Raw genomic sequence first — 27,231 nt, forward strand, 5'->3', positions numbered from 1 at the left:
GGAAGGGTGCAGGGGTGTGGGCCCGAGGACTGGAGCGATGCATCGCAGGGATGTAGGGAAAGGTCCCGGTGGAGGATGAAGAGTCCAGGTCTGGCTGTAGTTGAGGCCCTGAGGGGGTGCTGAGGAGTCTTCATTAGGGGAAGAGGCATCTTATCGTCCCCCGCTACACACACACACACACACACACACACACACGCTACACACACACACACACACACACACACACACACACACGCCTCCTTAGGATCTGTCCCAGGGGCCTCGCGTCCTCTGCCGCATTGCAGCACGCCGCCTCCAAGGGGCGCTCCGTCCCCGCAGCGCTGACGGACCCCTGTGTAGCCCCAGTCACCAGGGTCTGGTGGTGGTGGTCCTGGAGAACTGCAGCTCTCCGGAGAATATTTCCCCGATGCTGAACAATTTTTGCAAACGTGGCTCTTCCCAAAAGGCTGCATTCGTTCTCACTGCACCTACAAATTATGACTCTGCTCCTTTCACCGCCCTTCAATAAACCGAGCCTCTGCCTTATTAAAGAAGTCACTGTGACCACCGTCCTTCCCTCACAGCAACCCACCCTCTCCAGATTTAAAACATTTCAGTACTGCCCCATGCTCACACATCATTCTCAGATGGGGTCCCACCGAGGCACACTCACCATGTGAAGGCGAGGGAAGAAAATGCAATCCTGTGGTGGCTTCGTCTGGGCAGCTGTAACAGAGATCTCACCAACTGGGTGGCTTAAGCAACCAACACTCACTTCTCACAGTCCTGGAGGCTGGAAGTCCAAGATCAAGGAGCTGGCAGATTCCGTGTCTGGTGGCAGCCCGCTTCCTGGTTCACAGAGGACCGTTTCCCGGACATCCGCGCCCTCCCATGGTGGAAGGGGCAAGGGAGTCCCTGGGGCCTCTATTATAAGGTCACTAGTCCCATTCATGAGAGGTCCACCCTCACGTCCTAATCATCTCTCCAAGGCACCGCCTCCTGCGACCATCACATGGTGGGGGAAGGGAGGTTTCAACATACAGATTTTGGGGGGATGCAGTCTATAGCGTGTGGTGTTATCAGGTCCCATCTTCGCATTGTCTGGGTTGGGGTTGTGCTCTCAGCTGGGCCTTCACCCTTTTCTCTTCAAGCTGAGATAGCATATTAAAAAGCAAGAAGGTGAGAAAAAATATGACTATAGGAGAAATTTGAATTCGCTAATTTCTAGTAAAGGAAAAGTTTTGCAAGTTCAGTACTTTATTATCGGACGAAATTGTTACTCGCTGGCATGTGTTTTGACAGTCAGTGTGAAGTGTCCGTTTTCCAAAGTGAAATACCAACTCTTTATGTGAAAACCCAAGGCTGTCTCATCTGATCCCTGTTTATTTCTCCAGCTTCTTATCTTTTTACTCCATTACTGCCCCCCCCTTAATAAAGAGTAAAGCAGCCCCCACTGGCATTCACAGTCAGGCCCTGGTGTTCTCCTATTAAATATAAATGATTTCACAGGATTTCACCCCAGACAAACCCACTCTGGGGTGGAACACGATAAGGACGAGACTATTCCATAGTAGTCACATGCCTGAACACAGACACAAACAAGAACATTGTTTAAGCCACAAAACGGCCACATAGCCCCCTCCCGCAGCCCCCAGTGCAGGGTAACATGAATGACTGCATAATATTTATCAACTACAGCTTTAACCTTTGCTATGGACTGAATGTTGTATCCCTCCCAACATCCATATGCTGAAGCCCTAATCCCCAGGGCAGTGGTATTTGGAGATGGGACCTTTGGGAGGTGATTTGGTTGTGAGGGTAGTTTCCTGAATGAGATTTGTGCCCTTACAAAAGAGACCCCGGAGAGCATCCTTGTCCCTTCTGCCACACGAGGACCCACTGAGAAGCCCTTTATGAACCAGGACATGTGCTCTCACCAGACACCGGATGTGTCGGTGCCTTGATCTTGGATTTCTCAGCCTTTGGAACTGTGAGAAATAAATTTCTGTTGTCTGGGGCACCTGGGTGGCTCAGTCGTTAAGGGTCTGCCTTCAGCTCAGGTCATGATCCCAGGGTCCTGGGATCGAGCCCTGCATCAGGCTCCCTGCTCGGTGGGAAGCCTGCTTCTCCCTCTCCCACTCCCCCTGCTTGTGTTCCCTCTCTCGCTGTGTCCCTCTGCGTCAGATAAATAAATAGAATCTTAAAAAAAAGATACTAAATATTTCTGTCATCCTAGAAAATACCATCCACCATGCCCTTCCTTATCAACGCCAGTGTTCAGAGTTAGAGCCACTGTCCTGTGGATAAGGGGCAGCATGAAGAAGAGAGCCCCTGACTTCTCAGCTGTATTCACCTGGAATTTAGCCTCTTCAACAAAGCTGGCAAGGAATGAGAAGTGCCGGCAGCCTGCCCTTTCCTGGGAGGAGACGGAGCCTTGTGTTCTTGCTCTACCCACCTGGAATGGAGTTTCCATCATCCTGAACTGGAATAGGGATAGAAGGGGAACCAGCAACATTATTCTTAAAAGCCAAAACTGGGAATGATGGAAATGTCTATCAACCGGTGAATGCATAAATGAAATGTGATGTATATTCACACAGTGTAATAATATTAAGAATATAATGTTATTAACTATGAGTGTGTGCTCTAACATGGTTGAACCTCAGAAACTTAAGTCTTCGTGAAAAACAGCAGACACAATAGACTTTATATCATGTGATTTCATGTATATGAAATATTCATAAAAACAGTTCATCAGAGATTGAAAGCAGATCAATGATTTCCTGGAGCTGTGAAGGGAGTGGTATTGATTGCAAATGGGCATAAGGGTCCTCTTTAGGCTAATCAAAATGTGTGACAATGACTACGGAACTCTATAAATTTACCAAAAAATCATTGAACTGTACACTTACAATGAATTAATTTTATATGACATAAGTTATACCTCAATAAAATGTTATTAAAAGTCTGCTGGGGACTTCTGCTTCTAAGCATGAGGGGATAATAGGGCCCATAATTATCCTCCTGTAAACAGCTAGAATACCAAACAAAATACAAGAAACCTCTATTTTCATACGTGGAATACAGACAGGGAAGAACTGTGCTTCTTGAGAGAAGGACAAAAATGAAGTAAACCATATAATCACCCAGGTTTTTTGTGAGGAGGTTGTTTGCAGATCGCAAAGTGAGAAGGGGATGGGGGCACAATAAAAGGGACTGAACTTTCACTGAGTTGAGCCAGGCATTGAAGGGTAAGGAAAGAGACGTAGCTAAAATATGTAGGTCAGAGTTTCAGACAGGAGAGAGTCTTGTGGAGAAAGAGTTCAAAGTCTCCATGAAAGGTCCTTGAGTAGTTGGAAAATACCAATCTGTATGTGCATAGGGTGAAACCCCCTGAGGCCAAACAAGAACAATTTCTAAGGAGAGAAGCAATTACTGGAGAGCTGTTAGATGGGAGATTCCCAGAGCTTGCAAAGGGCTTGCACTTGTGCATATTCCCTCCAGCCAGACTGAAGATACCTCCTTGAATCCATGGGGCAGTCAGTAAAAGCTCTAAAAGGGCCATGGCACTCAAGTGAAAAAAAATTAGCCCAACCCTAGACCTATCTTAGGAGGAGCTAAAAATTAAAGAGTCTTAAAAATATTGGCCCAGGGGTGCCTGGGTGGCTCAGTCCGGTAAGCATCTGCCTTCAGCTCAGGTCATGATTCTGGGATCCTGGGATTGATCCCCACATCAAGCTCCCTGCTCAGCGGGGAGCTTGCTTCTCCCTTTCCCTCTACCTCTGCTTGTGCTCTTTCACTCTCTCTCTCTCTGTCAAATAATCTTAAACAAAAATATTGTCCCAACATGCAAGTAACTTGACTGCCTTAAAAAAAAAAATGACCAAGGTTTTTAAAGAAATACAACAAAACCAAGCAGTCAGACACATAAAATTGACAGTGTCCAGCACTCAGTGAAAAATTACTAGACATACAAAGGAGTATGAACACCTGATACTCAACAGGAGAAAAGTCATCCAAGGGAATCAGGGTCAGACATGACACAGGAGGTGGAAATAGGAGACAAAGACATCATAAGAGTTATTAAAATATGTGCCAGATATACTCAAGGATGTAAAGGAAAACATTACCATTATATAATAAGAAGCATAAGATTAAAAACAGGAAATGTAACTTTTTTTAAAGATCTTATTTATTTGAGAGAGATCATGCGTGCACGCGCACACACACATGCGTGTGAGAGAACAGGGGGAGAGGCAGGGGGAGAGGGAGAGAGAATCTCAAGCAGATTCTGTGCTGAGGGCAGTGCCCAACACAGGGCTGGATCTCATGACCCTGAGATCATGACCTGAGCCAACATCAAAAGTTGGACACTGAACAACTGAGCCACTCAGGCAGCCCCAGGAAATGTAACTTTTTAAAAAAGATTTTTATTTATTTATTTGTCAGAGAGAGAGCACAAGCAGGGGAAGCAGCAGAGGAAGAGGGAGAGGCAGACTCCCCACTGAGCAGGGATTCCTGATGTGGGGCTCGATCCCAGGACCCTGGGATCATGACCTGAGCTGAAGGCAGACACTTAACCATCTGAGACACACAGGCGCCCCAGGAAATGTAACTTTTAAAGAAGAAAATACATTATCTGAGATGAGAGTTCCACTGAATGAGATCAACAGCAGATTGAACATTATAGAAGAATGATCAGCGAACTTGAAGATGGAGCAGTAGATCCTGTTCCAACAGCAAATAGAGGGGGGAGAAAAGGCCGGAAAATGGCAAACACATGTTCAGGGCCCTGTGTGATAGCATCAGGCCACATTACACATGTAAAAAGAGAGACCCGGAGATGATGAGAGAGGAAGAATAGGAAAAAACATTGAAATTAATATTGGCTTCAATTTTTACAAATTTGATCATAATTGTAAATCCACAGACCCAAGGTACTCAACAAATTCCAAACAGGATCATATCTTTCTTTCTAGGGGCGCCTGGGTGGCTCAGTCGTTAAGCATCTGCCTTCGGCTCAGGTCGTGATGCCAGGGTCCTGGGATCGAGTCCCGCATCGGGCTCCCTGCTCGGCGCGGAGGCTGCTTCTCCCTCTGACCCTCCTCCCTCTCGTGCTCTCTCTCTCTACCATTCTCTCTCTCTCCCAATAAATACAAAAAATCTTTTAAAAAAAAATGAAAGCTATTTAAAAAAAATAAAAATAATGTATCATGAGATTTATAACGATATATTATGGGGTTGAATTTGGGGCTTATCCAAGATAAACACACAGAAGCAATATATTACATGGGGTATGCATAATTCAAATTAATAATAACAAAAATCTATCGAGATGTCCTCACTCGCCCTCCCCACCACAGATTTGGAACCAGCAGGAAGAGTCTTAACGACCAGAGGTAGAGAGATGTTATTTCTGGAGAGGAGGCAGCGTCCAGGCCTCCTTGCTCCACAGAGTTGTACAGGGGTGAGTCTCAGCATCCAGTGCTTTGACGGATCCTCATCCACCGGACGGGGGCACCACTATGAAGAAGAGGGCTCAGTTACAATTTGCAGCCTTATCCTCTTTGGAGCCTCTGAACCTGCGGGGAAAACACAGTTCTGAAATCAGAGACCAGTTCTGCGGATGGCTTTCTCTGGAGAGGACAAGAAGAGTGAAGCTACCCAAGGTGTCCCAGAATCTGGGATATTGTGAGAAAGCGCTTCTCACCCGGTGTAGTAGACCCAGGTGAGGCCATAGGTGAAGAGGAAGCCAGCCCCCATGAGGGTCCCTCTGAGTAGGGTGAGGATTAGAGGCCAGGGGCTCCACTGCTCTCCAGAGGGAAACATGGTAGGAGCTCCACAAGTGCTGAGCTCGGCAGGTGAATTCTCCTCCATCACCCAAGACCGTCCAGGGCAGCACTAGGACCCCGGGATTTGAGGGCTGGGAGGGGCGCAGGGTCAGGATTCCCCGGGACCAGCTCAGCCTGGTAGGGAAGTTGCCACCAGTGTCACAGACCAGGCACAGGGACTGGCCCTCCTGAACTCGAAGACAAGTGGCATTGCCCAGGACCTCCGGGACTAGGGGACAGAGAAGGGCCAGAAGGGCAGGGCTGAGAGCCCCTTCTCTTCCTCTGCCCTTCCACAGACACAGGTGTGGAAAACAGTGTCTCTCAGACAAGTGTTATAAGCAAAGGCAAGTAGGAGTGAAGATCCATCCATTGAGGTGGGGAGAAGGAGAGGCACCTGATGATCCCAGAACAGGTGGCTGGACCTCTGAGCAAGGGTTGGCATGTCTAGACCTGGCAGAGGACATCCCGGGAGGTAGGTTTTGATGTGTGATGCTGAGGAGGCGCGTGGACACACGTAGGTCTGACCACTTGTAGGGCAAGACTAGGAGGCTCACACACAGGCGATGCTCCCAGCCTTTCCTCTAAGGACCACAGGGAACTATGGGAGGGTCTGAGCAGGGGAGGAACAGGGCCAGATCCAGGGCATGTGGAGACACCTTCGGACCGAGTTGTGGTGGGCTGGGGGGTGTTGCAGAGACTGGCAGGCCAGAGAGGAGGCTGGTCCAGATGCACATGGTCTCACTAGGTCCGGGTGAGAGAAGGCGGAGGCCCGAGGTGGGGCTGCCGCTGCAGGGATGGAGGAAGAGAGGCCACTTGAGACGTTTTCCAGAAGTTGAGTTTGCAAAACTTGCTGAGTCATGGGGAGTGTTGGGTGAGGCACGGAAATGTCTAAAGTGACTTCCAGGATGTTGACTCAGGTTGCTCAGGCGGGAGGGGCCTCCCCAGGGCAGCGGAGGGGGCTCTGGAGGATCTGGACTGGACTGAGATGGACAGCGACTTGCGAGGGTCTCCAGGGCAGACACAGGACTAGAAGCACCAGGGCCCAGGCTTACCCACGGGGTCAGGCCAAAAGCAGCCGGAGGCCCAATCCCCAGCAATAGGAACCTATATCTAAGGCTCCTGGTGGGACAGTGAGATGTCATGGTCATGGGAGAAGCGGAGAATCAGGTAAAGGGTATGACGGGAGAGTGAGGGGAGAGAGGAAGCAGCCACGGTGACAGCAAATGGTCCAACTAGGATTCACAGTGACCCTGGAGAGTCCAGCCAGGGGATGGGTGTGGGGCAGACTTGGGACCAGGGAGGGGATAAGGAACGATGGGGCTTCATTGCGTCAGACCCTCACAACAGTCCCTTATTTGACTTCTGAGACGTCAGTCGTGCCCCGGGGGCCCCTCCCACCTGTGCTATTTCCTCTGAAGATGCGGATGGTCAGGTTCCGTGGAGCATCTGGAACAGAAACAAACACTTGGCCGCCTGCGGTATGATGAAGTGGCCATGAGCAAGGGGCTGGGGCCTGGATGTTCTCTCTCTCTTGATCCTGTGCCTCTAAGAATTCTCCCCAAGTACCCAAGTATCCCTTCCGAGCCCTGCCTCCCCCTCCCCAACACCCACAGCCCTCAGGGACCCTGGCGTTCTGGCCTGGCACTCATAGGGCACGGTGAGCTGGATGGTCCTCTCCGTGCTCACACCAGCTCCGGGGAGGGTCACCCGACAGGTAAGGTTGGTGCCGTGGTCCTGGGGCCTCGGGGTGAGGGTGAGCACGGAGGAGTGGGGAGTCTTGGAGCCCCTGGAGGTGAGGGCGGCCCCGATCCAGGAGAAGGTCGGGGGTGTCCCCCTCTTACAGGCCCATGGCACACTACAGGTAATGTTCTTGGGGTGGTCAGATTCTAGGGGCCCGTGGGTGTGGATGTCAGGTATCTGTGTCAGAACTGAGGAGGAGAGAGACAGAGATCCTGGAGTGGGACCCTGAGTGTGCCCCTGGAAGCAGCCTCTACCCCAGGGCAGTCGTCTCCTCCCCAGCCAGGATGGAGATCAGGGGGGTCCCTTCCCAGCCCTGCCCCAGGAGCCCTCAGGACCCATGCATGGGACATGTGTCCTCTCCTTGACCCCATTCCTTACCCGTCACACGCACGGAGAGCTGGTTCTGTATGTAACTATATTGCACATAAGGCCCTCTCTCCACCCTAAAGAAGTATGTCCCCGAGTCCCTTCTCTGTGCATCTCTGATGCCCAGGGAGCAGTTGTAGTCCCGGGGGCCCCCGAGGAGGTGGAATCGGCCCTGGGTCTCCTCCTGCACTTCTCGATCTGGGTTGGTTGTGGCCACTGGAGCATCCTGGTCTGCACTGGCCCCTTCCCGGAACCAGTAGCCAAGAGCAGGGAAAGACAGCCCAGAACATATTGGGGTAGGAGAAGCTGCCGGGCACATGCACACACAGGCCCTCCTGCACCGTCAGGGACGCCGGCTCTTTCAGCCAGAATCCTGAACGCTGAGCCAGGGACCCTGTGGGGAATCGAGGGTCAGCAGCAGCCCCCGCCCGCCTGCCCCGCACCCCGGCCCACTCACCTGCCCACAGCAGGGGCAGAAAAAGTGGCGGCAGCAGCATCTTTGAGATGGAAGATGTGTGGGCTTCCTGTGGGTGAAGAAGTGGAGAGTGTGGAGGGTTGTGAGGGACCCACAGGAAGCTGGGGAGAGGCACAAGGCCCTGCGGTTCTCAGATGAGGAACTTCAGTGCCAGAGCTCCCCCTATCTCTGCACAAAGCCAGTGACCCCCATCCCCTGCCTGCCAGAGACCGGGGAGCCCCATCCAGGGAGGAGAGACCAGCAGCAGACCCCGTGTCCTGCCCCCCATCTCGGCACCTCCCTCTGGCACCGGAGACTGGACCAGGACCTCTGAGGACATGTGAGGCACGGGACACAGTGGATCTCCCAAGGTCTTCCCACCTGAGGGGCTTGTCTGAGCAGCATCGTCTACGCCAGGGAGCTGGTCAACTCCTGGCTAGACCTGGAAGGTCACAGCCTCATCTAGACCCTCGGGTGTTCTGTCCTGCAAGGTAGAGGATGCTTTAGGTCTGTGTGAGCCTCTGGGGCAGAAGAAGAGAAGGGATCCTGGGTGAAGAGAAGGCAGGAGCCATTCATTCATTCACTCATTCACTCATTCATTCATTCCCCAAATGCTTAGTGAACATCTGTGTTGGGGAAACTGGAGACAAGACAGCTGGGCCTGACCTGCTCCGTCCCGTGACATGGTCCCCACCCAGGGTGCCACTTCCTTCCCAGACACACAGTGCTGTCCCTGCAGGGTTCAGAGCTGCAGGCACCTGTGACTTTGCCATATGTCCTAAATTTAGATATTTTCTAAAAATATGAGTACGAGATTATTTTTGACATGTAGTAAACAAGGGCAACTCTTTTCAAGCGGCAGAACTTGAACCATACCCATTAAAGAACAACTCCTCATTCCCCGCTCCTCCCAGCCCCTAAAACCACTGCTGCAATTTCTGTCTCCAGGAATTTGACTACTTTTGAGACCTCACATAAGTGGAGTCATCCAGTACCTGTCTTCTTTGTGATTGGCTTGTTTAACCTACTATAACGTCCTCAAGGTTCATCCATGTGGCAGCACATGTCAGAATTTCCGTCCCTTTTTAAAGAAGGCTGAATAATATTCCACGGTAGGGGCGCCTGGGTGGCTCAGTCAGTTAAGCGTCTGCCTTCGGCTCAGGTCATGATCTCGGGGTCCTGGGATCGAGCCCCGCATCGGGCTCCCTGCTCCGCGGGGAGCCTGCTTCTCCCTCTCCTTCTGCTGCTCCCCTGCTTGTACTCTTTCTCTCTCTGTCAAATAATTAAATTTAAAAAATCTTTTAAAAAAATATTCCATGGTAGTCTAGGCCACACTTTTTTATCCGTTCAGCTGCTGAGGGACACTTGAATTGCTTTTGCTTTTTGGCTCTTGTGCATAACGCTGCTATGAACACAGGTGTGCAAATACCTCTCGGCCCCTGCTCTTCATTCTTTTGGATATGCACCCAGACGTGGAATTGTTGGATCATATGGTGATTCTATTACCAATTTCTTGAGGAAAGGTCATACTCTTTCATTAACTTGTTCTATTATCACGTCACGTAAGCTGTGTATTTTAACGTCTCCAGTCTGGATCCCTCCTCTGATTCTGGATACTCATACTCCCGCTCTCTCCCTGACATCCCCAGTTCGATGTCAAGTGGCTTCTCAGAATGAACATCACCCTTCAAAACCCGGCTGTCTGAAGTCCTCCCCGGAACAGGACTCTGTCCTTCTAGCTGCTCAGGGGAGACACTGGGCATCGTCCTTGCTCCTTTCTTTCACCCCACCCCTTACATCCATTAGAACATGCTGTTGGCTTGACCTGTTGGATATATCCAAAATATATCCTCCCCACGTACACCGCATCCCTGGCCCAGCACACCACCACCTCCTGCCTGTACCCTCACCCCCCACCCCAGGGCTGTGCATCTCTTTTTTGCTGCCCTGGGCCCAGTCTGGCTGATTCTGAACAGAGTAGCCATGGGGACCCTGCTAAAATCAGGGTCTCAGCATGTGTCTGCTCTCCACAAAGGCTTCCAGAATCCTGCGGTGGGCTGCAGTGGTCTTCCACGGGGTCCGTGCCATCCTCGGGGCTCCCCCACATTTGCACTCTTGTGCTGTCAGCCTCAGAACCACCACACTCACCGTTCCCCTCGTCCCGTCTTCCTGGAATACCTTCCTCTTAGGCAAGCAAAGAGTTTGCTTCTTCCCTACCTTGGAGTCTTTGTTCCAATATCACCTCCGTGGCCTCTCAGCTCCAGGAAACCCAGCCCGATGCGCCTGAGAGCTTTTCCTCCAAGCCTGGATCCGTAGGTGATACACTCTAATTTTATTTATTATTTACCTTTTTTTATTCTTGTCTCCATAATGACAGTATCTTCCCATTCCCTTGAGGTTTTTTGTGGTAAAATATTTGCAAAAATAAAACTTGCCATTTTTAACACTGTGTAGGGTGCAATTCAGTGACACTAAGTGCACTCACAGTGTGATGCAACCGTCACCACTGCCTCTCTCCAGAACTTTTTCATCATCCCCAACAGAAACTCCACGCAGTTATCCAACAACCCCCACCCACCTCTGGCCCTGAGCTCTGAGCAACCCCCATTCTACTTTGTGTTTCCATGAGTTTGCCTGTTCTGGGTAGCTCAGAGAAGCAGAATCAAACAATGTTTGTCCTTTAGTGTCTGGCTTTTTCCTTTAGCACCTTGTTTTCAAGCGTCATCCCTGTGGCGGCTGCACGATATTCCACTTGTGAATCTACACCGCAGTTCGCTCATCCATTCTTCTTTTTTTAAATTATTTTTTATTATTTTTAAAATTTTTTATTTATTTACTTGAGAGCAAGAGCAAGCGAGAGAGAGAGAGCGAGAGAGAGCACAAGCAGGGGGAGTGCAGGCAAAGGCAGAAGCAGACTTCCCGCTGAGGGCAGAGCCTGACTCAGGGCTCAATCCTAGGACCCTGAGATCATGACCCCGAAGTCAGACGTTTAACTGATGGAGCCACCCAGGTGCCCCAAAACTGTTTTGCATCTTACTTTATGATCTGGATAACGCTTATTTCTATTTCTTGCATTTATTGCACTGGAAAGGATCTACAAAATACTGTTTAATAGAAGTGGTAAGGGCTGCTATCCTTCCTTGTGTTTGATCCTGGTGGGAAAGTTCTGTGACCTCTGGGACTGGCCCCTCCAAGCCTTCAGAGAAATCATTAGCAGAAAACTTTCTGTTAAAGCGTCGAATGGAAGTCCTGACACACACATGTCTCCAGAGTTCACAGAAAGCTTTGTGTCAGGACTTGACTGTTTTATCTGTAGCCTCTCACAGATCTTTCGCGATCAGGTGGCTAGATAAGGATGACTTCCCTGATTTGTAGAACAGTAAAGTGAGTCATAAAGTGATCCATGGCATAGACGGACTAGAACTCAGTTCTTCCGGACACAAGTCCTGGGGTCTTCCACACATACTAGGAGATTCAAACCATTGTGAAGAAGGCCATTAATTTTAAAATAGTCCAGGTCGAGAAATCATAGGATGAGTATGTTGAAGTCCTAATCCCCCGTACCTCAGAATGAGACTGTAGGAAAGAGGGTATTTAAAGAGGCAATTTCAGTTAAAATGAGGTCACTAGTGTGGGCCTTAATCCAGAACATCTGGTGTCCTTATAAGAGGAAGAAACTAGGACACAGGCTCACACAGAGAGAAGGCAGCCATCTACAAGCCAAGGAGCGAGTCCTCTGCTGACCCGTTGATCTCAGCCTCCCAGTCTCCAGAACTATGAGCAAAGCAGCTCCTCACTTGTGTGTCTTGACCTCTGCGTACTCCGTGTGGATGCTTTCCCACTCCTGAGGCCTCAGCTTGGGAAATCTGAGGAGAGCATAGTGGAGTCCCTGCTCCTCTCTTGAAATGGGGCGAGCATCGGCAGGAGCTGGGTGGTCTGCAGGGCTGTCCGTCCAGGACCGGTGCCGATGTGCCTGAGTGGGAGGAAGAGGGTGGGCTGAGGGCTGGTCAACAGGGTCTGGGGGCAGGGGGGACAGCCAAGGACCACAAGGGGACTGGCCCTGAGGGAACTGTTATCACTTACCCATTAATTTATTATTAAAAGTTCAATAATTAAGATTGACCAGCCTTTAGTATTTATATGAATTGCATTACATTCTTTAAAAAATAAAAGCTGGGGGCGCCTGGGTGGCTCAGATGGTTAAGCGTCTGCCTTCGGCTCAGGTCATGATCCCGGGGTCCTGGGATCGAGTCCCGCATCGGGCTCCCTGCTCCTTGGGAGCCTGCTTCTCCCTCTGCCTCTCTCTCTCTCTCTGTCTCTCATGAATAAATAAATAAAAAGTTTAAAAATAAATAAAAAATAAATAAAAAATAAAAGCTGGGAGAGGGTATGATTATCAAACTCATCACACAAATAATAAAACTAAGGCTAAGAGAGATGATACGCATTGCCCTAAAGACACACGTCTATTCAGGGGTGCTTGGATGGCTCAGTCGGTTAAGCATCTAACTGTTGACATCGGCTCAGGTCTTGATCTCACGGTGGTGAGTTCAAGCCCCAGGTTGGGCTCCACGCTGGGTGTGGAACCTACTTAAAAAAAAAAAAAAAAAAGACACACATCTATATAAATGTATAAATGCAGCATTGAGCCAAGACTCAAAACCAATTCTTTCTAACTATAGTACCATCCTTTGTCCAGACAGAGTACAAGGTGCTGTGTGGAGTGACAAACAAAGCAAGTACACTTCCTGAGACCAGGCAGCTTGTGGTTTTCTAGGAGAGGCAGTTACTAAACAAATAGAAAACAAATACAGAGTTCTACATTTGTGATATGAGATATTTTGAAATCTAAAGCAGGGCAGGGGTGGCATATCCAGTTTCCGGGCAGGGGCTAGAAGACCCAGCAGAGGTCGGGTTTGGCAGTCAAGATGGCAGCCCACATCTGCTCCGTGCCCGCAACACCCTCAGGCTATAGAAACATGAGACATGATGCCCTCACACAGTCTCTCAGAGAGGCAAAGAGAAATAGTCCTCAGATTAAGAGGAAACAGGTATTTCTCTGGGCTCTGGGGATACAACAGGGAATAAAACAAGAGCAACAACAACAAACTGCCCTTGGGACTCACCTGCTAGGGGAGGGAATGATTCTGATTGTAGTAATGAGTACTGTGCTTAGTCCCTGTCAGCTACTGTGTTAGACACTTCTCGTACTACTCTATGATACTCTATGTACTCATAATATTCCCATGTCACCAAAATAAACAAAGGTCAGAGAGGGTGTGTCACCTGCCCAAGGTCACCCAGCTTGTCAGCAGGGAAAGATGGGATTTGAATGCAGGAGTCTAGCTCCAGAGTACGTGCTCTGAGCCACCATATTGTACTGACTGCAAAAGACATTCACTTAAAAGGAAAAAGTACTGAGGGGGCGACTGCGTGGCTCAGTCGGTTGAGCGCCTGCCTTAAGCTCAGGTAATGAATACCAGGGTCCTGGGATCCAGCCCCAAATCGGGCTCCTTGCTCACTGGGGAGCCTGCTTCTCCCTCTCCTCCCCACTTGTGCTCTCTGTCACTATCTCTGTCTCTCTCTCCCAAATAAATAAATAAAATCTTAAAAAAAAAATACTGAGAATTTGAAGGCAAAGAAATGGAAGATATATCTCCTGATTCCTGACAAGATGCGGCTTTAGCACACGCTAAGGGTTCCGTTCCCCAGGGTTGACCAAGGAGACACAAGACTGGCAATTACGTAAATTGAACTTTAAAAATGATTTTGCGTGTACTTGTTCTGCCAGTTTACTGAGAGAAGAGTTTTGAAATCATCAACTATAATTGCCAATCTGTTCTCCTTGCTGTTCTGTCAGTTTTCATACATTTGTTTTGATGAATGATGCTCTGTTATTGGAGGCATACATGTTTAGGATTTTTACATCTTTTAATGAAGTGATAGAAGCCAGATAAAGAGAGTAAATATTGCATGATTCCCTTAAATGAAGTTCCAGAAGGGACAAAAGATATCCAAAGTGATAGAAATCAGTGATTGCTGGAAAGGTCAAGCTGACTGAGCAGGGGACAAAGGAATTTGGGGACCTGATGGAAATGTTCCACATCTTGACCGGGGACATGGGCACAGGGTGAACACATTTGTTAAAATTCATTTCACTGCATACTTAAAATGGGTGCATTATTATGCATAAAGTATACCTCAATGAAGTTGATATTAAATAAACACAGTGGTGGATTTGAAAAATGCAAAGTGGGAGTGATGAGTTGTGAGTTTGGGGTTCCCCAGTCTCTCTACCCTAGGGCTCCAGTCCACCACTTCCCTTGCACCCAGCGGGTCCGACACAGACTAAGTTTGGGCCATTGTACTTCCGGGTAATCAACGCCACAGGAAAAGGCTAATATTCCAAGGGAATGTGATACTCTGACATAGGAGGCATAAATACCCCCAACAAGCAAGTGGGCTATATACATATTCCATCAGAAACAGAAGTATTAGAGCAGTTGAATCAGTCATTGAAAGTGGAACTCAGGGAGTACTGATGTTAATAGGGAAATGCTCAGGCGCCCATACTGAGGGCGACTTCCAAAAACTATTTGCTGGATAGGAGCTCATGGCCTGTCACTCACCCCAGAGCCTGAGCTGCTGGCTGGGTTCATGTCCATACTTTGCACTGGCTGGGCTGCTTTCTTCCTGCACGTCTTCACTCTAAGGGAAAAGCCCCGGGCCTTTCAGCTTGGTTATTTGGGGCATGCAGTAGGTGGACCATCCCCTGCACCCCATGAAGAGCATAGAATAAGGTAGGTGGAGGTGGGTCCAGTCTCCAGGTGCTCCCCCTAATCCAAGAGCTGGACCAGGAGCTGGAAGAGACCCCAGGATTGGCCCCAGTTGGGTATGGGCTGATCCACACCACCACTCAGCCTCCTTCCCTGGCTCCTGGATTTCCAGGCAGCCCAGGTTCCTCTAGCTCAAGCTCTCTGAGACTCCATGACCTCACCCTCTGCCCACTCCAGGCCTCTCCCTCCATCCCTGGACCCACTCTCACCTGAAGAAAAGGCAAAGGCAGAGGGAAAGCAGGGCTACGGAGCCAGCTCCCCCAACTGCTCCTAGGACCCCACTGGTCCTGGGTTCTGGTGTACCTGCAGAAAATTTGCGTTGTGTGTAAGCCTCAGCTCCGATACATGGCATGTTCCAACCGGCCACTTCCCTCTCTCTGTCCCATTGGTATACACACCCACTCCCCAGCCAGGACTCAGTCATGTGGCATTCCGCTGCCCTGTGGACCCTGGACCAGCCCCTTCCCCTGGCCTCAGGACTAAGGATCTTAAGCCTCCACCTCCTCCATTTGGGGTCTTGGTGGCTCTCCCCCACCAGCCCCATTTCTCCGGGGCTGTTATGGGTTGAATTACGCCCCCCACCAAATTCATATGCTGAAGTCCTAGCCCTTTGGCACACCCTTCCACCCCCAGCATCTCAGCATGTAATCTTATTTGGAAACAGAGCCTTGACAAAGGTAATCAAGTTAGGATGGGATCCCTAGGGTGGGCCGTAACCCAGTATGACTGGTGTCCTCATAAGACGGGGACGTGTGGACACACACACACACACAGGAGAATGCCATGTAAGCATGAAGGCTGAGATTGGGGTGATGCTGCCACAGGCCAAGGAACACCAGAGATTGCCAGCAAACCCCAGAAGCTAGGGAAGAGGCTGGAAAAGTTTCTCAAAGCCTCAGAAGGAACTGATCTGCAGGCACCTTGATCCTAGGCTTCCAGCCTCCAGAACTGGAAGACAGTAAATCTCCATTGTTTAAGCTGCCCAGTATAAGGTACTTTGTTACATCATCCCTAGAAAATTAATACAAGGGCCAAGTTCTTCTTCCTCCAGGCATGACCCCCCGACAGCCCTCGGACCTGGCAGCAGCAGGAAGGCGGCGCTCTGCTTCCCGTGGGCGTTCCGGGCCTCGCAGCTGAGTCTGAGGCCGGAGCCCAGCGGCCCGCTGAGGCTCAGGGAGCTGTTGGCCCAGGGCCCCGCAGAGCTGGAGGTGATGGTCCAGGAGGCGTTGCTGTGGTTCCCCTCCAGCAGCCCCTCCCCCAGCCGCCAGCGCAGGGTGGGGGCCGGCTGGGCTCGGGAGGAACAGCTGCAGTGCAGCCCCTCGCCCTCCCAGGAGCAGGAGGGGCTGAGCAGCCGCGGGGGGTCTGCGGGAGGGAGGGGAGGGGTCAGCGGTGTCTCTCCTCCCCAGGCCCCGGGCAGTCAGCCCCCAGGGGTCCCCACACTCACAGACCACAGAGAGACGCAGGGAGACGTGCTGGGAGCCCAGCGGGTTCTGAGCTTGGCAGGTGAGGAGGTCTCCTTCCTCTGCAGCCCCTACTTGAGGCAGGTCCAGGTTTGCACTCCTGTAGATGGGGGTGGCATTCCGGGTGGGGGACCCCCGGAACCAGCTCAGCTCTGCAGGGGGGCTGCTGTCAGCAGCACAGAGCAGACGCAGAGCCTGGCCCTCCAGGATGAGAACCGATGACGTGTTTTGCAGAGTCTTCAGAACTTTGGGAGAGATGCAGAGAGAGAGGGAGAGACATGAGCTGGGTGAAGCTGGTGTTTCCTCTGGCAGTGTCCACACTTGCTCCGAGGAAGGAACTGGCAGAGTCCCGTCCGAAGGCCTGCAACGGAGGCTCGGACGGTTTCCCCGGAGCTGCTCCAACTGTCCAGCAGATGGAAAACTGAGGGCTTGGGACAGGGATATGGGGAACAAAGGCAGTGAAAGGACCAAAGAGAGCCCCAGAGCAGGAGGATTTGACCAAAGAAAGTTGTGGGTGAGCGAACATTAACTTCAAGGAGTCAGGTTTGTGGGGGCTTCTTCCCACAGCTCTCCCCACGCCTGAACTCAAGTGGCTGGCTTCTTGTATGTGTCTCATGCAGTTCCTAGCCAGCAGGGGCTCTAAGACCCAGCTAGGGCTGTCCTGGTGGAGACCCAGGTTCCACCCCAGTCCTGGAGAAAAGAGGTTCTTTCCTACCTGTTCTGTTTCCTTGGAAGATCCTGATAGCTGTGTTCTGTGGAGCATCTGCACAGAGGATGAGGCAACCTCAGCATTCGTGGCAAGGGAAGAGTGGGTGCTGGGCCTTCCCCCAGGAGCCATGGAAGCAGGTAAGGGGGTTCCCTTCCTCCTTAGCTACCAAGACCCCATTGTCAAGCCCTAACCCAGCTCTGCCTTGGTCTCACGCCCTCAGGGACGTGGGCATCCTGGCCCCACACTCACAGGTGACATTGAGCTGGACGGTCCTTTCCACCATCACACCAGCTGCAGGGAAGTACACCTGACAGGTGAGGTTGGTGCCGTGGTCCTGGGGCCGTGGGGTGAGGGTGAGCACCGAGGAGAGGTAGGTCCTGGGGCCCAGGGAGGTGAGGGCCACTGACGTCCAGGAGAAGATGGGGGGCGTGCCCCACTCACAGGCCCAGGGCACAGAGCAGGTCAGGTTCCCGGGGCGGCCAGACTCCAGGGTCCCCGGGTTGAGGATGTCAGGTGTGTGGGTCAGGGCTGTGAGGACAGAGAGATGTTGTGACCCCTCAGCGTTTTGTCATCCTGCCCCAGTGCCTGGCCATGGCTCTCTCCACCTCTCATCATCCCCAAGAGGAATAGAATGTTCATTTTTCTATCTCTGGGCCCCTTCCCTGGGCCCCTACCATACCTGTCACATTCAGATAAAGCATATTATCTAGATATGAATATGGGAATATTTGAAAGAAGTACGTCCCACTGTCCGCCATGTTGACTCCCGTGATGTCCAGGGAGCAGTCTTTGGTCTGCGGGTCCCCACGGAGGAAGAACCGGCCCTGGGTCCTCTCATGCAGCTTCTGGTTCGGTTTGTTTGTGGCCACTGGAGGATCATGGTTTACATCTGCCCCTTTCTGGAACCAAGACATGTAGGGGGTTGCAAAGGCAAGCCAGGGGTAGGAAAACGTGCACGGCACGTGGACACACAGGCCCTCCTGCACCGTCACGGACTCCTGTAGTTCCAGCTGGTAGCTCAGAGCTGCATCCAGGGGCCCTGGAGAGAGAGGGAAACGCTCATCCCGGAGCTCCAGTGCCTCCCCCAAGTGGGGTCCCCTCTTCCCTCAGCCCACTCACCTCCCCACAGCATAAGCAGCCACAGCAGCATCCCTCCGTGGTGCCTGGGACAGCTTGCCTTCTACGGTCCCTCTGACAGAGAGGAAGACGCAGGATATGGGAGGGCAGAGGAAGCCTCGACCGGAAGCCTGTGATAGAAACAGAAGGCCACAAACCTATTAGAGAGAACTTCAGACCCGCAGTCAACTGTGATTAACCGGTTCCCTTTCTGCGTGTGGCTGGTGGGTCCCGGGGCTCAGAGGCGGCAAAGGTCTTGCTCAAGGAAGACAGCAAGGAGGGACGGGAGCCTCCAAGCCCTGCCTCTTGGGCTCCTGCACAGTTGTCCGAACGGGACACCTGTTACTGGACAGAGAAGCGGTTCTGAACTCGGGTTCGGCTGCTTGCCGCTTGACAATAATACTCGCATACACCTAAAACTAATATAATCCTGTATGACTACTATACTAGAATTAAAGGAAAAGGAAAAAAAAAAATCAGTACTTGAGAGACAAGTGATGGTGCTTTATTCAGGAAGCTGGCAACCTGGGAAGACGGCGGACTAATGACTCAAAGAAGGCCCAGGAAAAGGGAAGGGAGCTGCATGCCGGAGAAGCAGGTGCCAGACAGTCAGTCACGTGTGGACATGACCCTGAACAGATTTGCTGGCATCCACAGGAGCTGTGTTCCAATGTGGTCAGGCCTTCTCTTCTGGGAAAGTCTGGTCCTTCACTCCTCAAGGCTAGTGGTCTGCCAGTCTCAAAGAAAGAAAGTTAGGTCTGCTACAGATCAAGGAACTTATGCAAATTAACCCTTCAGACCTGTTGTAATGCTGTTATAGTCCCACCTGGCCAGCCCCCCAGAGAGTCACAGTCTCGGGACCCTCATTCAGGTGGCCTGCTAGGGCTGGGTCTCAGGACAGCCTACATAGCTTCAGAGGCAGAAGAGTCCAGATGAGGCAAGAGAAACAACACACACCTTCACTTCCTTCCTTCCTTCCTTCCCAAACTAACATTAAAAAAAAAAAAAAAAAAAAAGACAGATTTGAATCAGTCCTGACCCTCAACTAGCTCAAGCAGTGGGGGAAGACAGACAAGCTTGAGTTTTATCTGAAGGCAATGGGGAGCCATGGAAGGTTCTCGAGCAGGAAAGGGGCAGGGTCACATAGTTATCAACATGATCCCTCTAAGGCCAGTGTAGGGAAGAGCTGGAAAGGAGAGGCTGGAGGCCAAAAGGCCAGAGAAGAAACTGTTATGACTTTGGGGAAGGGGAGAACCAAGCCCATGTGGAGACAGTGGCCTTGGGGTTGGAAGAAAGAATTAAGACACTTTCAGGAAGTGAAACTGAAAGAGAGGCGCAGTGAGTGGGGGGAGGGACTATTGGGGTGACTCCCAGAGCCCTGACTCTAGTAGTGGGGGCGGGAGGTGCCATGGCCAAGAGCAGTGTGAATGTGCAGGGCTAGGCTGGGAAGAAGGTGGTGGGAAAGGTAGCAGAGTTGGCCCCGGGGGCAGGTATATTCACTGGGGGGAGCAGGGGGCCCTGGGTGGAGCTGTGGGAACGCACACGCACACGCACACGCACACGCACACACAAGCTTAACTGTGGGAATGGGGGTGAGAGACTGAGACGGCCTGGCCAGGAAAGTAGCAGCAGAAGAACACGGTCCTTGGTGACCCTGGTGGGAGTTTTTCCAGGAAGGAGCTGGAGGGGGCAGCAGCCAGCCAGCCAAGGGGGCATTCAAAAGAGCAGCATCAGCCTTCTCCCATTTGAGCTCTGACACCCCGCTTCTGCCCTGAACAGCAGATACCCCACCTCCATCACTGCCCCAGAGCAGAGTGTTTTTCCAACCTGTGCCATTTCCTTGGACAAGGCCCAATACCAAGATTCCTAGAATATTTGGACCAGAGAATGACAGTATTTTCTATTTCAACTTTGGGGGTTGGGGGGAGGCTAACCCTTTGGATCCACAGAAGGGTGGCGAAGTGAGACTGCCGTGCTTTCTTCTTCTCACACCAGACTTCCGGCCTGTCCTCAAGTCACATAGGCCCTCAGGGACGCAGGTGTCCTGACCAACAACTGCAGGAGACATTGAGCCAGGTGGTGTCATGTATTTAGCTGAATGAGAGGTCTAAGTAGGCAATTGAAACAACAGTGAGTCAAAATGAAAGTAACAATGAAGCCTTTAATCACATACTACAGTGACACATTGTACAAGAGTCTAAATGGGAGAAAACACCAACTCCCCCATTTCACTTTCCCCCACAGAAAGGTGGTTGGGTTCCAAAGGAGAAAAATAATTCTAGGGGCACCTGGGTGGCTCAGTTGGCTAAACGTCTGCCTTCAGCTCAGGTCATGATACCAGGGTCCTGGGATCGAGCCCCACATCAGGCTCCCTGCTCAGTGGGGAGCCGCTTTTCCCTCTCCCTCTGCCTGTCGCTCCCCCTCCTTGTGCTCTCTCTCCCTGTGTCAAATAAATAAATAAATAAATCCTAAACAACAACGACAACAAAAAAGATATGATTCTAAATGTCAAGGGAAAAATTATTCATGACACTTGTTAAGGAACGGTAAAGACTGTATTCAGGGCCATTGCAACAGGTACAGGAACCACCACAATGGGGTTTGGCAGCAGGAAAGAGAGATTGGGCTCAACTCTTGAATACAATAAGGGAAAGTGGGAATTTATAGCCAAGGAGCAGGGCGAGGGTCAGAGGAGGGAAAATCGCTGTGAGGGGTGGGAATGGGGAGGTAGGAGTAGAAAATACCGAGTTCTCAGTCAGAGTGGGGAAGCGTCTTCATGTTTTTCTCCTCCTTCCCCCATAAGGAGGCCTCAGTTGAGGAGCCTGAAGACCTCTGCCTAAGACCTCAGATAAAGAGAGGTAGGAATGAAGGCCCCTGGCCTGTGGATGCAGGTATGCGAGGAGCATGACCAGCCAGAGAGGTGTGAGTCCCTGACGGGAGCAACTCCCTTCAGAAACTTTGATGCACTGGCTGTCACCAAGTCTGGAGCAGGGAGGGCAGGTTTCCCCCTTGAGGCCTGCCCTCCAAGGAAGGCCTTCATATTTGCCTGTGATCGGGCCCAGAAAATCACATACAAGTTTTTTTTTTTTTTTAAAGATTTTATTTATTTATTTGAGACAGAGAGAATGAGAGAGAGAGAGCACATGAGAGGGGGGAGGGTCAGAGGGAGAAGCAGACTCCCCGCTGAGTGGGGAGCCCGATGCGGGACTCGATCCAGGGACTCCAGGATCATGACCTGAGCCGAAGGCAGTCGCTTAACCAACTGAGCCACCCAGGTGCCCTCACATACAAGTTTTAACCAAGGGCTAAACTTCTCAGATGGTTCTGTCCACAGAACTACAACCTCCAAGAAAGGTCAGCTGATATGTAGTGCTGGTGCCATGATCTTGGGATCCTAAGATATGGGTGAATACTAAAGGACGGGGGGCCTTGGGGCCCAGGGAGGAGAGAAGCATCTCCTTACACAAGCTCCTGGCAAAGTGCTCTTTGGATTCTGAAAAGACTCTGTACTGCAGGTTGTAAGGGTATAGATTTGGGGTATCTGGTGCAAACTGGAGAAGTCAGCTTTTCCCCTGGAGGAAAAGACTCAGACCGTGGAATGGGATCCTGGGCACAACCTCTACAATGGCCTCTCCTTCTATTAGCCTCAGGGCTCTGCACATCTCCCCTACCCTCCAGATAAGGAGATGTGTTTCCATCTCTAGGGTCCTTTCCCGGGGACACTTGGCTCTTACTTGTCACATTCAGAGAGTATCATATATTGGAAGCCATATTTCTTTATCTTTTTTTTTTTTTTTTTTAGGATTTTGTTTTTAAATAATCTCTACACCCAGTGTGGGGCTTGAACCCACAACCCCGAGATCAAGAGCTGCATGCTCCACTGTCTGGGCCAGCCAGGTGTCCCTATATTTTTCTATCCTAATGTATTTCCACTTTTCTGAATTTTGGAAATTCTGATGCTCAGAGAGCAACTGGGGGCCCTTGGGTCCCAGAGGATGTTCTCTCTTTTTGGTTTTTGATAGGGTTTGTGGCCAGAGAAGGACTGTGATGTCTCTCAGCCATCTCCAAGATCTGAAAGTGGGTGTTGATAGGTCAAAGTCAGGCCAGAATGGGATTAGAGGCACAGACCCTCCTTCACTGACATTGACTGTAGGATACAGATCATACCTACTCCCTCCTCCAGGGATCATGGTAGCAAACAGAGTGCCTGACCACAGCCCCACCCAGACCTCTTCCTCAGACCTCTGTTGCCCTCACAGTGGCAGCCACCAAAGCCCCAGCAGCATCTCTGGGCTGCAGAGAATAGTCTCGATTCCCTTAACACTGTGAGAAAACCGGGGAAGAGCAGGCCCCTCTCCTCCTCCTTCTTTGCCCTGCAGGCTAAACTGAGCTCTGCCAAGCAGCTGAATCAAAGCCCCTAGCAGCCTATCTCTAGACTTCGTGTTATGTTAGAAAAATAAAGCCCTATTTATTCAGGTTCCTGAAAGTCCGCCTTCTTATAACTTGGAACAAAATGCATTTCTCATTGATACGTTATGTGGGAAGTGGAGATGATTCTTCCAATTCCATCTGAAGCCAACATGACATTTTCCAAAAGTGCCCTACTCATTTAAATATCCCAACAACACATTAAGAGTGCCTGATATGGATGAAAGACCTAAATGTGAGACGGGAATCCATCAGAATCCTTGAGGAGAACACAGGAAGCAACCTCTTTGGCCTCAGCTGCAGAAATTTCTTCCTAGCCCATCGCCAAAGGCAAGTGAAGCAAGGGCAAAAATGAACTATTGGGACTTCATCAAGATACAAAGCTTTTTGCAAGGCACCTGGGTTGCTCAGTTGTTAAGCGTCTGCTTTTGGCTCAGGTCATGATCCCAGGGTCCTGGGATCGAGCCCCACATCGGGCTCCCTGCTCCGCGGGAAGCCTGCTTCTCCCTCTCCCACTCCCTCTGCTTGTGTTCCTTCTCTCACTGTGTCTCTCTCTGTCAAATAAATAAATAAAATCTTAAAAAAAAAGAAAGCTTTTTGCACAGCAAAGTAAACAGTCAAATGAACCAAAAGACAACCGAGAGAATGGGAGAAGGTATTTGCAAATAACATATCAGATAAAGTGCTAGTATCCAAAATTTATAAAGAACTTAATCAAACTCAGCACCCAAAGAACAAAGAATCCAATCAAGAAATGGGCAGAAAACATGAATAGCCACTTCTGCAAAGAAGATAATCCAAATGGCCAACAGACACATGAAAAAGTGCTCAACATCACTCAGTATCAGGGAAATACAAATCAAAACCACAATGAGTTACCACCTCACACCCGTCAGGATGACTACAATTAACAAGTCAGGAAGCAACAGATGTTGTCGAGGATGCAGAGAAAGGGGAACCCTCCTACACTGTTGGTGGGAATGCAAGCTGGTGCAGCCACTCTGGAAAACAGTATGGAGGCTCCTCAAGAGGTTGAAAACAGAGCTACCCTACGACTCAGCAATTGCACTATTGGGTATTTACCCCAAAGATACAAACGTAGTGATCTGAGGGGGTACATGCACCCCAATGTTTATAGCAGCAATGTCCACAATAGCTAAACTATGGAAAGAGTCCAGATGTCCATCAACAGATGAATGGATAAAGAAGATGTGGGGGTATGTATAAATAAGGGAATACTATGCAGCCATCAAAAAACCCCCAAAATCTTGCCATTTGCAACTATGTGGATGGAACTAGAGGGTATTATGCTAAGCGAAATAAGTCAATCAGAGAAAGACAAGTATCACATGATCTCACGATATGAGGAATTCTTAATCTCAGGAAACAAACTGAGGGCTGCTGGAGTGGTGAGGGGTGGGAGGGATGGGTGATAGACATTGGGGAGGGTGTGTGCTATGGTGAGTGCTGTGAAATGTGTAAGACTAATGAATCACCTCTGTACCTCTGAAACAAATAATACATCATATGTTAAAAAACAAACAAACAAACAAAAAAACAAGATAGTAGGAAGGGAAAAATGAAGGGGGGGGGGAATCGGAGGGGGAGATGAACCATGAGAGACTATGGACTCTGAGAAACAAACTGAGGGTTTTTAGAGGGGAGAGGGGTGGGGGGATGGGTTAGCCCGGTGATGGGTATTAAGGAGGGCATGTACTGAATGGAGCACTGGGTGTTATACGCAAACAATGAATCATGGATCACTACATCAAAAACTAATGCTGTAATGTATGGTGACTAATATAACATAATAAAATAAAAATTATAAAACATGCAAAAAAAAAAGATACAAACGTAGTAATTGGAACAGGCACCTGCACCCCAATGTTTATAGTAGCAATGTCCACAATAACCAAACTATGGAAAGAGCCCAGATGTCATTGACAGATGAATGGGTAAAGAAGATGTGATATACATATAATGGAATATTATGCAGTCATCAAAAATTGAAATCTTGCCATTTGCAACGCTGTGGATGGAAAAATAGACTTTTTTCCCCCAAAGATTTATTTACTTATTTGAGAGAGAGAGGGAGGGCAGGGGAAGGACATCGTGGGGCTCAATCTCACAACCCTGAGATTCTGGAGCTGGACTGCCTGGGTTTAAAGCCAGATGCCAACCGGAGCCAAAAATCAAAAGTCCGACTCTTAACTGACTGAGCCCACCCAGGCACCCCATAAGACTCTCCTTTTAAAGTATTCATCCTAACTCTAAATAAAAGGGACCTATTCACCCCTACTGGGGAATCACAGCTTTGGAAGTTATACCCTGTGATCGCTTTATTTGCTGCGAAGAAAGTTTCTTTGTGTGACAACTCCAGATGGTGTAGTTTCTAACGTGGAAAACAAAGGCAAAAGGAACTATAGATACAATTAAATTCCTTATAACTTGCAGCCCATTGACAAATACTTGAGGTAGGCAGAATACGACATCCCTCCAGGAACTCCCAACTGTCTTAATGTTAATGCCTTGCTAGAGGGAAAAAAACAACCTTGGCTTGACAATAGTCAGGTCTCCAGGATCCCGTAAGTCTTCTTTAGCATGCATATGAAAATCCTTTTGGAAACTTCCTTTGTCTTTACCTCCCCCAACTCCAAAGCCTATAATCAATTGCTCCTTAACAATCCCAGTGCAGCTCTTTCTGCCTTTGGGTCCTGTCCCCTAGCTTTAGTAAAACCACATTTTTTTTTTTTGCACCGAAAACCTCTCAAGAATTCCTTCTTGGGCGCCTGGGTGGCTCAGTTGGTTGAGCGACTGCCTTCGGCTCAGGTCATGATCCTGGAGTCCCGGGATCGAGTCCCGCATCGGGCTTCCTGCTCAGCAGGGAGTCTGCTTCTCCCTCTGACCCTCTTCCCTCTCGTGCTTTCTATCTCTCATTCTCTCTCTCTCTCAAATAAATAAATAAAATCTTTAGAAAAAAAAAAAAAAAGAATTCCTTCTTGACCTTCCGCTCTCGAACCCCACTTCAGATCACATCAGTTTCTGTGACTCATTAAGGAGGGAGCTCACGTTAGTTCAGTTACACAATGACCTTAAACAATTTTTCTTGGGCATACCATAGGAACCTAATAAATATTTGTTGAATGAATGAAATAGAATATTTTTCTCATGTAACAGCTCATTATGTAACAGCACTGTTTTAAATATTTTGCCTATGATAATTTAATTATTTAATACTCAACTTCATGAAACAGGAAATTGAAGGACAGAGAGGTTAACTAACTTGCCCAAACTTGAACATCTGGCTTTAAACCCAGGCAGTCCAGCTCCAGAATCTTTGTGCTTCACCATTACATCTGCTGTAGGAAAGACGTTAGGGTTCGAAGCCAACAGCCAAGAAAGAATTCTTGAAAAGTCTTTGGTGCAAAAAGGTGGGTTTATTTTATTAAAGCACAGTGACAGGACCCGTGGGCAGAAAGAGGTGCCCTGGGGTCATGAAGAGTGGTCCACTATATACTTTCAAGTTGGGAGGGAGTTAGGGATAGCGTAAGGCTCCCAGGTATTTTGGAAGCAAGGTTTCCAGGACCTTGAGGGGGCTAGCTATTGTTGGGGAAAGGCCATTTATTACGTCTAATAAAACTTTAGTCACGAGACCCTTCAGATGTATATCAGTGGGCCATATGCTTAGGGGATGATTGCCAACACGTATCTTGGGGGGTTTAGAGATAAAGGAAATTTCTAAAGGAATTTTTGTATGTTAAAATAGACTTACAGAATTCTGGGGGTCGGGCTAAGGTTGCCTTTTGCCCTTAGCAAAGTATTAACAATCCAGGCAGTTGAGTCCCTAGAGGACTGTCACTCTGCCTGTTTCAAGGACTTGGTGGGCTGTAGGTAGTAAGGAAATTTAGTAATTTTTCTTCTGCCTTTGTTCCCCACATCATACCTACTGCAGTGAATGGCTGCAGAACTTATAAACAAACTACTTCTGAACACTGGGTCTGACTTTGTCTCTTCTCTCACCTGCAAAGCACTGGGGAGTGGCTCTTATCAGTCCTGAAGGGCCAATCCCTGGGTTTGGTCTGCGTGATTGTCAGCAACCCCTGCCCGGCTGAGCAGGACCCTGGAGAGGCAAGCCCATAGCCTACCCAGTCGTCAGAGCCTGCGGTTGGAGCTGCCTCCGGGGGAGTCTGGTGATGGAGAGGGCCTTGTCTGCCAGGCTCAACACCCGCTGAGCTCTCATGAGCCTCTCCGTACACGGGGAGTCGTGGTAGGGAAGAGGACAAAATACCTGGCTTCCGTAAGACGCCATGAT

General features: G+C 49.8%; 2 protein-coding genes across 5 annotated transcripts; both read right to left on the bottom strand.

Moving 5' to 3' along the window:
- Positions 1–2,665: 2,665 nt before the first annotated feature.
- Positions 2,666–11,361, bottom strand: LOC114199578 (sialic acid-binding Ig-like lectin 13). The gene is given in 8 exon segments (XM_088026957.1): positions 2,666–5,561; positions 5,690–5,880; positions 5,978–6,039; positions 7,209–7,256; positions 7,358–7,738; positions 7,929–8,187; positions 8,189–8,440; positions 8,752–11,361. Coding segments are annotated over 8 exon segments (1,260 nt in total). The 5' UTR covers positions 8,776–11,361; the 3' UTR covers positions 2,666–5,518.
- Positions 11,362–11,465: 104 nt separating this feature from the next.
- LOC114199557 (sialic acid-binding Ig-like lectin 6) lies at positions 11,466–27,207 on the bottom strand. 4 transcript variants are annotated; one of them, XM_088027781.1, is made up of 11 exons: positions 27,065–27,207; positions 20,426–20,598; positions 18,495–18,622; positions 18,055–18,414; positions 17,625–17,903; positions 17,382–17,429; positions 16,651–16,911; positions 16,284–16,568; positions 15,416–15,509; positions 15,000–15,078; positions 11,466–12,343 (listed from the first exon to the last, which is right to left on the bottom strand). In XM_088027781.1, exons 3-11 carry the CDS (start codon positions 18,523–18,525, stop codon positions 12,164–12,166), a joined length of 1,617 nt encoding a protein of 538 aa, XP_087883907.1. In that variant the 5' UTR covers positions 18,526–18,622; positions 20,426–20,598; positions 27,065–27,207; the 3' UTR covers positions 11,466–12,163. The 4 variants fall into 4 exon arrangements, with proteins under 4 accessions (XP_087883907.1, XP_027947303.1, XP_027947299.1 ...); XM_028091502.2 differs by having other exon boundaries at positions 18,124–18,414; positions 26,940–27,207; XM_028091498.2 differs by having other exon boundaries at positions 26,940–27,207.
- Positions 27,208–27,231: the final 24 nt, after the last annotated feature.

This window comes from Eumetopias jubatus, unplaced genomic scaffold, assembly GCF_037043125.1.
Source record: "Eumetopias jubatus isolate StellerSeaLion01/CBP00866 unplaced genomic scaffold, mEumJub1_p1.0 scaffold_10, whole genome shotgun sequence".
Classification (NCBI taxonomy): domain Eukaryota; kingdom Metazoa; phylum Chordata; class Mammalia; order Carnivora; family Otariidae; genus Eumetopias; species Eumetopias jubatus.

What these genes read in the sequence shown, in the direction of transcription:
- LOC114199557 (XM_088027781.1), bottom strand. Translation starts at nt 18,525, where the DNA reads ATGCTGCTGTGGCTGCTTATGCTGTGGGGAG. An exon ending in GCTGCTTATGCTGTGGGGAG is followed by an intron (nt 18,415 to 18,494) that starts GTGAGTGGGCTG and finishes CTCTCTCTCCAG; the next exon opens with GGCCCCTGGATGCAGCTCTG. An exon ending in CCTGCGTCTCTCTGTGGTCT is followed by an intron (nt 16,569 to 16,650) that starts GTGAGTGTGGGG and finishes TCCCTCCCGCAG; the next exon opens with ACCCCCCGCGGCTGCTCAGC.